A 12373-nucleotide genomic window follows, 5' to 3' on the forward strand; every position below is an offset into this window, starting at 1 on the left:
AAAATTGCCCTTAAAGCTAGGGTCTGTAATGTTGTTCAGAAACACATTTTGTTATACTGGGTGAAATGATCCTGCTATCCTGAGAGTAGTCAATACATTATGTATTCAGAAAAAGGAACGAAAATAATCGTACCTCTGTGGCAGCTGTAGGACTGAGAAAAAGCTGACCTAGCTTTAAATACCCTTCTTTTACTTGATGTTGCGAAAGGACTTGTATACTTGAGGTTATCAGCAGTATGGAGGTAAAACAGAATGCTGAACTATCACTGAACAGCTGGTGGATTGAGTAGGGCCACACAGGAGATTTTGTTTCAGAAAAATGCATGGAAACATTCACACAACCTTGTGATGTTTGTAACAGGGGTGCGACAGATATGCACAAAGATAACTTTCAGTGATTCTATAAACTGATTAATCAATTTCTATTGAGTTACAATTCCATATCAGTATAGTGGATCAAGAAAAGCATCTTACTGTTTAGGTACGCGATATGGACCGTGTACATATAACTGTCACATGCTAGTTAAGGTTGTTGAAAACATCCATTCCACGGATTATTCAATTCTTCTGCATCACATTATGATATTTTAAGGCAGCATCATAAAGAGGCAAAAGACAGAAGGTGATAGATGTAACCTTACATTCGGGCCACCGCCATGCATTTTCAATGCTCTGACAGTTGCAACCAGCACCACCACATTTGGCCTCAGTCCTGAAGCCCGACATTTGATGTTGAAGAACTTCTCCATCCCAATGTCTGCTCCAAAACCAGCTTCCGTCACTGTGAGGAAACAGACAGGGAGGTTTTATAAGGCAGAAGATTTGAACAACTATCCTGACATTTCCATTAAAAAAAACCAACAAATTTCTTGCAATAATCATTATAGTGCATAATGGACACTGCTCAGAATTCAAACAGACAGTTATTGGAAAGAGTAGTTTATGGTGGTAGCCCATATAAGCTGACCTGATCTTTAGCCAGGCATCTATCACCAGTATTGTTTGTTTTATACAATATCTTTCTTGAAAAAAAAAACGAGATTACAGACATGCGAGAGTTCAATCATCTTTAAGGAATTATGTGAATAAAAGATAAGACTGAATGTTTCTTTCTGAACAGTGATACTCTACTGAGAAATGGGTTCACTGTAAGGGCTCTCAAAGAGACAGAGGGCCTCCAATACTGACACCCCTACACACAGGCCTCTTGAACGCGCTCCAAACAAAGCAAATAGTCCACCTGGAATGACAGCCTTGTTAAGATAAGGGTTCCTATTACTTGATGTGTGTATGTGTGTGGCACCATTGTACTAAAACACTTGCTGGTGGGCCAAAACAAGAATTTCAGAGGAAGAATAAAGTTGATTTCACACCTACATTGTTTGGTGAGGTTTTAACAACTTCTGGTATATCTCCCCATTTAGTGTAGTGTGTTTAGCCTGGTGGGAACATGGTCATTTGAGCCCTGGAAGGGGAAGATGGTAATGGCACACACACCACCAAAGAAAGTGCTGCTTTCTATGTGAGTGCAGTCTCTTTCAAGTGGAAGATGAGTCAACCATGTGACACTTGAATTCAAAAGCTAAACTAAATAAAATGTATGTGACACGACATGCTGTCTCCTCTCCTTATTTCCAGCTGCTAGTCAGTGTTTATCAAAAAAAAAAAAAAGTCCAGCTTGAGAGTATCAAGCTTCATGAACATTTTATGACCGGGGAGGACCAATAAGGCGTTCAAGTAATAGGAATAAAGTTTGTTTTGATTTTCTCCCACAAGTCCACATAATGTTGATGTCTAGACTATTCTGTCCTTATGTTGACAACTCGCAGTACATTAGAAACAGCTGAGCCATAAATGTGAAATTAACAATTTTTTTCTCTGATATGGACCAAATTCTCTGCTATATTCTATATTTTATCACAATACTCTATTGACTGTTATTGTTTTTAAAAAACATTTGTGTAAAATGCTTTGTAGCTTGTTTTGAAAAACATTAAAGCGTTAAATAAAGCATACAAAACATGTAACTGCATAAGTTATACTATAAGTTATAATATAACTATAAGTTATAGCGAGGCACATTTTACATTAAATTACACTGAAATTTACGAGAAGGTCACAGAGAGGGAAGTTACATAAGAATTAGACAATGTTATGGGAGAAAGAGTGGCTTGTTTTAACAGCCGAGGATGTACATCACCATTTTATTATTCTAATTAAGATCTATTAGTTTTATAGTTTTGTACGTCATATCCCACTAGAGCACAACTACAACAAATCGCTACAACTGTGGAGCAAGCCACAAACTTCACTTACTCTGAACATCATCTTCTTTCTTAATTCACTGGGGAGTCTATTACAATTGTTCAACACTGAAAGGAGTATGTTGTGTAACATAAGTCCAAACTGGTGGCATTCCCCTTTTGGCTTTATAACCTCCATATGTGAGGGTAGCCTGTGTGTAGTACACAATGACAAAGAGCCCTCTTAACATTTAATTCAATTAAAAGGATGACGATGAAGCGACTCGGAAGCGTGCAAGGAAACAAATGAAATTAATGTGATAAATTATGTGTATGTCTTTAACATGCTCGTGTGTGTATGTGCGAGAGTGATGTGCACAGGTTTGATCTATAGAGTAAATGCATACTTTATAGAGGGCAGTTAAGCTGTCAAAGTGGCATACTGGAATGATTTGTATCAGTTCCTTTAGGAAGGAAAATCTATTATGTTATCCTAAACAGAATATAAAAATGTGATTAGATAAAGTGCATTTTATCAAGTTAATTTGTTTAAAAAAAATGAAATTCAATAAAGAAGTTAACAAGATAACATTATACAGATGAGGCATTTGGTGTAAAAAAAAAAGAAAAGAAAAAAAAGTCATTCTTTCACTGTAACTCACACTGCTTGTGGCGGACATTTGATGAAGCACATCTCTCTGAGGCATGTGTTTCAATGAAGAAATGCATCACTCTGCACTGTGCGGTTACTCTCCACTAACTACTAGTCAAAGTTCAATTTATTTCACCAGAGACGCAAGAGTAAAAAGACTGACTGAGGCAGAGATGAGAGGCAGAGGGAAAGAAAGGAAGTGGCAAAGAGACACAGAGCTAAATTCAATTAGATGCACAAGACCATGTGGGGACAGGAACAAGAGGAGACCAGCCCAAAGGAGAAAAAACAATGCATTCCAGTAATGTTATGGACTTAACAGTCTTTTGGAAAATTTATAACAATATTGACATTAAGCAGAAATTGCGGTTGTGGGAAGCCTTGGCTCCATCGTCTCCTTCCTAACAAATCTCTTCACGTAAAGAGCAAGGAATAAAGCCTGTGGGATGAGCACAAGAATGTAACTAGACTTCATGTGGCCACAGACCGCTGACAGAGTGAGTGTTTCTCATTAACACCACACTAGAGCTTTGGCTCTGAATACTGAACCAGCCTGCCAATAAAAATCACATTCTCTGGGACAGGATTTGCAGATATTTCCAGAAAATGTGTGATCTCCCACAAGCTGAGCACAGGACAACTCATACCTAACATGTACAACAGGGTGGAGCAAATCATTATCGGGGGAAAAGAATGAAAACGAGGACAGCGAGTAAACTATACTGGAAGCGGTTGAGACAATCCTTCCACTATGACATTACACCAAGCCGGAGAGTGACCCCAGAGGATGTCATGAGGAAACATTTGCAGGTTCACTTCCTGTTCTGTGTGACAACCTTGAACTGGCCAGAGAGCGAGAGGGTAAGAAGAGGTCAGCGTTGCTGTGAGTGAAAAGCAAGCTGGATGGTGTTACTACCAGTCAAAGCACTGGTATCATCGCCCCTGCCAATAAAAACACTAATAAAAAGGTTGGAAAGTGGGCTAGATCAACATGGCCATGTTCTTCCTCTTAGAGCTTTCCACAATAAGCCATGTAGTACTAAGTAGAGCTACTAATGATTGTTATCTATATTGATCAACCAGTCAATTGTTTTTTCAGTTAATCAGTTGTCTTTAAACTGGGTTTGTAACAAATAAAATTAAACTACTTTTCAGGCACTTTCAAGGTACCTACACAAAAGATCCCAGACTCTCAAGGCCTTTATCATCACATCCAGCTTGTAAGTATAAACGTAATGGTGAAGGCAGTTTAAAGAATTCCTTTATACCAACATTAATCTATGTCTACTGTCACCTTGTTCATTTTGCTGGCTGCTCATGCACACATTTCCTTTGGAGGTTTGTAGGGAAACGATATTATTCCAGTGCTTGGTAGAATAAGTGTGGGTACATGACAAAGTATAATAATAACTGACACTCCGAAGGCACTTTCAAGGCTTCAGCTAAGTGGCATAAGCAATGATAATGGCGTTAGCAGTGTTTAGCTAGATCTTCATGAATTAATGATATGCTGTACCAATCGCTCTGAGAGTCAGCGCCCTGTTACCATGGAAAACACCGGTTCCAGTTAAATGCCCCAACGCAGTCATGGCCATAATTCACGCCGAGTATCATGGGGGCTAGGAATCTGGCAGATAATAACTTTGATCCGATGTTTTGATCACGATTGTTCATTTCTTGCTCATTTTGAAAGTTGACGGTTACAAAACAAAAATGGCGACAGGATCCTTTCATTTGTTGAAAATAAAGCATTTTTTAAGTATATTTGAATTCAAATTCTAACTTTGAAAACAATTCATTTAAAATTAAATGACTTTCAAGACCTCGTACAAACCCGGTTTACAATGTCAGAAATGTCAGACTCGTTTTTTGTGTTTTTTTTTATCTTGACCTTCATCTTTATTGATTAATGTATGGTATATGATTACTCTAATCAATCAATTCAGGTTTTTTAAATTCATACAATGATATTATGTGGTGGCTATATTTACAGCATCATGCATTTGCAGTGCTGATTTGCGTTTCAGTGCATAAATGCAATCTTTATACAGGAATCTAGGATGGAAAACTTGATGGCAATTTCACAGACTAATACAAAAATCTGAATAAATCTCTTGACAACTGTGTTTTTTTAAAAACCCAACTCAGTATGTTGATGAAGCAATGAAATGTAAGTTAAGCAATGAAATGTAAGTTCAAGACAAGTTAAAGTACAAACTGTGGACATCTTGTAGACATGTTTTTCAAAAAGTGGTGTCAAAAAGGGTGGAGAGCTTGAAATGTTTTACAGGCTGAATGTATCATAATTTCTTTGAGGCCATTTCTCTAAAAGCCCAAATGATTTGTTGCTTTAGTTTTGGGGAGGCTTTGCGGTGTGGGAAATCTTACAGTAACTCAGTATCCGGGGGGTTATCTGCAGTCTGTACTCCAGACTGTTAATGATACAGGAATCCCTCACATCTGGTATGTGGAATTCATCCCCAAGCAGACAGCCCCCTCCAATAGCAGCACTTCTCCATTTTAAGTCCAGATTCCCAAGTGAGTTGAAGTACCCCACATTAATACGGAGTATGATGAAGCATGGCCGTGAGTATATGTTCATAAACACCCCCACATAGAGTTCGGAAAGAGTTCATGTACTTCCCCTTACCACATGAGAGGAGCTGAGATAATCATACTGAGCTGCATATTACTTAAAGAAACTGTGGTGTGGTTACATCAGGCTCACAGATATAAAGAATAATTTCAGTTTATACCGGCTAGGATTGAAATGAGCTGTTTTGGACACTTTTTGAAAACTGTTTTACATATCAGAATTGGATGTTAAGGTAAAGGATGTCGAATGCTGTACAGACTATGAAGCCCCATGAGCTACATTTGCGGCTTGTGGCAGAAACATCAGTTTCTTAACATGGCTTGGGGGGGGGGGGGGGAATACATGCATCCCAGCTGCCGAGGGAAGAAAAGGAGGGAGGTTGAGTTCCTGGCATACCTTAGAGTCAGGTAACAAACACACAGACAGGGGAGGGAGGGAATGAGACAGACAGATTGAAAACAAGTGGGGTGGAGAAGAGGAGGTGGAGGTATAAAACACATACAAGCCCCCCCTGCTTCCCTGCTCCAGTGTTGTGAAACCCAACTCTCTGCTCATGCTGCCAACACATTTGCGTAGCTCACAGTTGACAGCCTGTGTAAATGTTGTGTATGCCCAACGAGTCACGGTTCTCCCTTTACCTGTTATTACTCTCACACAAAAAAACCTGTCTCTCACACACATAAATATAAGGCTCGACAGGATCTGCATGCACACTGACAGCACCTGAAAAACTCCACAAACACACACGCACGCATGCATTCCAAACATATTTCTGCAGTCAAAGCAAATGAAGACAGAGAGAGCGCGCAGCAGAATAGATAGACAGATAAAAATGGAAATACTAAAGTATGCTTTGACGTTGAAGGGATTAGTGTGGTTTACTCTGAAGCATTCCAGAGGCTCTTAAGATTATCAATCAGCTTCCTTCCTCTCTCCTGTTTTTTTTACGCAATCTTTCCACCGGTTTCCTAGAAAGTAACGCGGGAGCAAGACCCCAGAGCAACACAGAGGCAGGTAGACAGAGCCAGAACCAGAAGTGAGATGAATGTAGGCCAAAGGTTGCAACAGTGTTGGAAGCTCACTGGAGTTCATGACATTGTAAATAATAGATTCATCTGCCCTGGTAAGGAGGCTTACGCTTTAAATTCCTCCACATCTGGGGCTCATAGACTCTGCAGTTAACATCTTGTTGTCCGTCATCCCCAAAGGTTTTGAGGTTCTTTCTTGGCTTGTGTGTGTGATCTGTACGTGCGGATTGTGTGCCCTTACCCACAAAGCCGTCCCGTCCGACCAGTTTCAAAGCCAGCTTGTCTGCTAGCACCGAGGAGTTGCCATGGGCGATGTTGGCGAAGGGCCCAGCATGGACAAACACTGGTGTACCCTGCAACAATTAGAGGGGCACACAAACTGTCAGGAGGGGCTAAGAAAACAGCAACTCACCCAAGTTTCAATAAGGACTTTTTTTTTTTTTACAACATTCATGTTTCACAAACATCCAGGATAAATATTGAAGTGTGGATGCACTTTGGCTGGCACAATGTTTGTCTAAACGGTGAGCACAAGTTAAGAGGTACTCGAGTGGCATGCCAGCCTGACTATGGGCCTGGCTTCCTTCCCCTGCTGATTTGGATGACTCCCTAAAGGCTGGATGAACACACACGCACAACCTTAAAGAGCAAATGCAAGTTTCTCTGACGAGCAGACACTCAGGCCAGTCCAATTACTTTCAGTTACGAACCTTCCAAATATGACGATTAACACAATAGGGAGACAGTGCAAAATGCATGACATGACAAAATAAATGCCAAGTATACACAGAAATTGTTTTCAAGGAATGTTATTTGTCCCAAATGTTATTTGATACCTTTTATTTATTGACTTGTCGTTTTGTAGGTGCCACAGATTTCAGCAGCATTTATAATACGATTTTGTTATTGACATTCCAAATAGCTTTTTTAAATAACTTTAATAACCATATTTTGAAGAGCTGGGTTTTGTGGTGTTTGTATAGATGGAGATGCAAAAACACAGTATTTTAAGTTTAACTATATGACAATGTCCATAATAATATGATCCCATGTTTGTTTGTTTTTTTTTCCAATTGCATCTCATGTTTTTTTTCCTGCCCAGCTGGGGTGACACTCTTCTCCTGACTCAGTTCAATACTGCTACTACCAGCCATCGTTCTGAATTATTCAACAGATATTTTGCTGTGCGCATCCAGCTTAGAGAAGGCAGGGCATCAAAGAGTACGGTTGCCAGGGAAAGGTCTACTCCTTAAGATGCCAATCCCTCCGTTGCACTCATGACAGCCTTTAAAAAAGAAAATTAGTGCGAAAACTGGTCAAGAAGAAAACTGGGGAAAGCCAGCTGACCCATTGTTACACTTCATGTGAATTCCTTAAGAGGGAGGAAAAAGGAAGGATGGGAAGGCCTTGAAAGATTTTCTAAGCTTTTGTTTGCATACCTCTCCCTCCGACTGCATAAACAGCCTCCCTTTGGTGGAGTAGCTCAGCTATTCAACAAAGCTCTGACAAATGCTGCCACTTGTCTGTTTGTCTATGTAAACTACAAGTACAGATCACAGCAGACATCTAACTGCATGGAGAGAACGAGGGAAGCAGGGAGAAAAAGAAAGGGGGCACAACATTATGACAAAAAAACTCCTTTTAGTTCTGTTTCAATTAAATGGTATGATAATTTGGGTGCCCCCTAGCTTGGTAGAGCGCACGTCCCATGGACAAAGGCTGTGACCTTGCAGCAACGACCCAGGGTTCGAGTCTGACCTGTGTACCTTTGCTGCATGTCATCACCCCTCTCTCTCTCTCATCCTATATCTTGTAATGTTGTAAGAAGTCCTATCAAAATATAGGCCCAAAAAAATTATAAAATGTTAATACGTTAATGTCTTTATTCCATTGGAAAGCCAGCACACGTCACATATTATGTGGATATCCGCGTGTGTTTGAAAACACCTGAACTATTACTCGACCCAGTTCACACTTAAAACTCTTTCCACATCCGAACATGAGGGGAAGTGATTCAGGACACAATAAAAGTCGTAACAGGGTGATGAAAGTGGAAATAAACGAAAAGTAGAGTCAGGTGTGTCACCTCGTCAACTGGAGGACAGGAGAATTACGAAGTCTAGGGAAACGAACAATAACAGGAAGATGGGGATCATGTCACGGTTTCCTCTTCTTGTGCATCCTTTGCACTGTCCAATACACCAACTGTAGACACGTGCTAAACTAATAAAATGTTCCCAGACAAGGAATTAAAACCTTAGAGCTTGAAGATACATGTCCAATTGTCTATGCTATTGTCTGCCTCTCTCTGGGAACGATACATGCAGTCGGTTTGGTGGAACTCCACGTAGACAGGATGTTAGAAAAACGCACAGAATGACTGAGGTCTGCTTAACAGACACGTACACAGGGGTTCAAAAACTATCCCTTTTCCTCCTCTGCTGCGTCTCCTCCAAACCCTGCCCCATCTGAAACAACACACTGCAACACATACACACACACACTTGCTTCCACATGCCAACTCTATTCTCACGTCTGTGTTCAAAACACAAGCAAAAAGGGCATGAAGGGCACAGGCAGTCAAGCTCAATGGAAAATTCTCATGGAGCTCTGAGGCTCGGTCAGTCCCAATACCAGTTCCCTGACCAGAATCACAGGAAACCCACACAGGAAACGGTTTCACACAACAGGACCCGCAATGTTTCCTCCAAAAAAACAGAAAGTAACCAAATCTCTGCTGCATGCTACACTCCTCCCCCACTATACCCCCAGTATGTTTATTTTCCCCACCCAAGAGCCATGTAATCAAGCTTTCTGTTCAAAACCAACAAAGAACCAACATACGAAAAATAGCCCTACAACAAAAACACAAAGCTGTTAGCAGAAGCATGACTGCAAACACTGTGTAAACTCTAATGACTTAAATCAATCTAACAGAAAAATACACTGAGCTTTTTCAACAAAACTTTGGCCCACACATTTGCAGATTCCAACACAAAGCCTAGACGCCAGAATGAACCCCTAAATTCTTCTACAAATAATATTTTTTTAAATCACTTTACGCCTGACACAAATGAGCACCAGAAGTGATACCAGCGCTTGCACGCATGAAGGTCTTTTTTTTTCTCTTTACATCCTCATCCTTTGGTGGATAACTTATTTAATGGGCTGTTCTTCCATACATTTGGTGCTTCTTTCAAGTGGTTCTGGCCATACAAGAAAAGGCTAAAGATCAAGGATATATGTTCATTCGGTCCATTAAACCTCCAAATCCTCTTCATTTCTCCATCCATCACCTTAAGGGCTTGGATTTTTTTCCTCTAGCACAAGGACAGCTTGAGGTCACTGGTGGTATACATATATGTGTCTGTCTGTGTGTGTGTGTGTGTGTGTGTGTGTGCACGTGCATATGCAAGAATTGTTCAAGTGCCTTGTGTGATTCATCTCACTGTAACGTCTCAACAGCAAAATGAAAGCCAGATGTTGTGAGCAGCAGAGTAATGGGATTAATTGCCACACCAGTCGTCAAATTAAAATGTATCCTTAGGACAGTATGAACCTGGACGGGCTGGCCTCCTGTCTGAGAGCTCCACCTGTCCATCTACACGCTGCTATTAAGATAAAGAGCCACAGGAGGAAAAGGTCCATCCATCATCCTTTTCTTTAAGGCTCTCAGTGGAGCACTCTCTTTCTTTCTTTCTCTCCTCTGACAGCAGAGGTAGAGGAGGTTGGTCTAGTGCACACTCTCAATGTCTCTGTGGACTGTAAACCTTATTTCACAAGATATTCACCAGAAGACGCTCAGTTGAGCAGGGTAATGACTTTTAAAGTGGGGTTATGTGGGTGTCTCACCTCGAGGGTCTGCATCAACGTGGGCTTGATGGCATCTTTCATTAACACTGCCAGAGCTCCGCTCACACCCTGCGAGGAAGGAAGGAAGAAAGAAATATGAGGGCGTTGGTTGGAGACATGAACAGTTCATAGCGATTCAGTCAAAGCTTTAACCTCACTAATACAAACAACTGATATTTATGTATCAGATGATAAATGGCAGTAAAGGCCATTTGTAGGTGTTTGTCCTTCACGCTTAAACTCTTACTTTTGTGAACAGGCTTTGTCAGCAATATGAACACACATGAGTTTACATTCAGTCATACCCTATATTCCCTCTGTGGCTGGCTGTGAGGCGTTGTGATGTTTCTGCAACCAAGCTAATCAGAAAGACTAATGTAACTTTACAGGGGTTCCTCCTCTACTGCTCTGAAACAACACAGGCCGCAGCCTCCTGCAGAAAACCAGAGCCAGCTGACCCCAGAGAGGAGTCTGGTGAGAGGCACGAAAAACTCTGCTTTACATCGTAAACGTGGATTACACCTAGATTAGAAGTGTTTTGTTGAGGGGAAGTCTTGGAATTTTCTAAGATGCAATTATGACAGAAAATAGCGTGATGAGAGTCTGGAATCGTGTTTTGTACACATCTCCAAATACATTCCTGCACTCTCTGAATGCAAAAGACCACACAGTAACACACCAGGTCCTCTGCGGTGACGGGCTCTCCAGAGCGGCTGGTCCCCACCACCATGCGCGCCAGTCTGTTTTTCATGTCCTCCAGGCTGTCTGCCAGAGCCAGGATGGCCATGATCTCGCTGGCCACTGCAATGTCAAACCCTGTCTGGAATGTGAGAAACAGAAAATCATACACAATGTAAACCACAAGGGCAACAATTTGAAGTATTTGTTCAGTGGCCTGCAGCTGGTGGATCTGAAAACACTCCTTTTACAAACCATGAAATAGACAGGCGTAAATTCTGTAGTTTCATGGTTGTTATTGTGTGAAATCCTGCGGAAGTTTGCAGCTATGAATCAAAGTGGGATGTTTACATTTTCACACTAAAATACATTTGACTGCTTTGTGAAGGATGACAGTTTTTGAGAGTGAATGAAATGTCTCATCCCTGAATGCATCTCAAGACCACAGCGTCGGAGGAAAACTAGCAACTTTCCACCGTCGCTGGCAGACAGGAGATTATCTAGGCATGGCAGTCATCAGCTTTTTCACATTGGGAAGGAGATAAAAGTTTCATGGACACGTCCTAGTTTAGAAGTGATGATTTGGGAAAATCAATTTAAATGTTCTCTCTAAAGTCTCCATACTCTTTTCTGAGGTTACATTTACGTCAAACTCAAAGGGAAAAACTAGAGAAAACAAGAGAACATAAGTGACCGAGAGTTATCCACAGGGAAGAAGATGGGAAGAAGTCTCTATTCCACTCAACCAAAAAAAAAAGAGAAAAAAGAAACATAACTTAAACCACATCAATCCACCAAGGAACACATTTCAATTCCCACTCCCAGTGGTAACACCCTGAGGGGCTATAGTGTATCCAGCATTGGAGGAAGGTGGAGGACAGAGCAAAGGAAAGGGAAACAGAATGGATGAACTGATGGCTGTAAATGTAAGCATATGCTGAACTAGCTCATAGGCTGTTTCAGGTGTGCGTTAGTGTGTGTGTGTGCGCGTGTGTGTGTGTGTGTGTGTGTGTGTGAGGATGGGTGGGTCATTTTTCTCCCTTCTTTAAACATTTGCTTTCACTTAGGCCTGCTTGCTTCCCATTGAGGCGGAGTGTTTATTTACAGGATTTCGTTTAGCTGTCATTACCACAGACATATGGGGGAAATACATCTGGGCTTTATCGTGGGCAGAGGGGAGTGTCTGTGAGTGTGCATGGGAACATTTTATACAGTCTCTTTTGACTACTTAAAAATGCAGGCATCTGATGCCAACTTAAAGTCCCCCTCTGGTCAAAAAAACGTGTTATTATTATTTTTTTCTATGGTTGAATGTTTCGGCTTA

General features: G+C 41.1%; 1 protein-coding gene across 2 annotated transcripts in view; it reads right to left on the reverse strand.

Annotated features, from left to right (window-relative positions):
* The window catches only part of mthfd1l (methylenetetrahydrofolate dehydrogenase (NADP+ dependent) 1 like), a 37629-nt gene that overhangs the window by 13186 nt on the left and 12070 nt on the right, over nt 1-12373 (reverse strand). For both annotated transcript variants that reach the window (XM_030406052.1, XM_030406051.1), the window contains exons 18-21: nt 11051-11191; nt 10372-10440; nt 6761-6872; nt 642-781 (exon numbers count right to left, since the gene is read on the reverse strand). In XM_030406052.1, the coding sequence (XP_030261912.1) occupies nt 642-781; nt 6761-6872; nt 10372-10440; nt 11051-11191 (462 nt within the window). The remainder of the gene's footprint in view (nt 1-641; nt 782-6760; nt 6873-10371; nt 10441-11050; nt 11192-12373) is intronic.

The sequence above is a fragment of the Sparus aurata genome, chromosome 22 (genome assembly GCF_900880675.1).
Source record: "Sparus aurata chromosome 22, fSpaAur1.1, whole genome shotgun sequence".
NCBI classification, from domain to species: domain Eukaryota; kingdom Metazoa; phylum Chordata; class Actinopteri; order Spariformes; family Sparidae; genus Sparus; species Sparus aurata.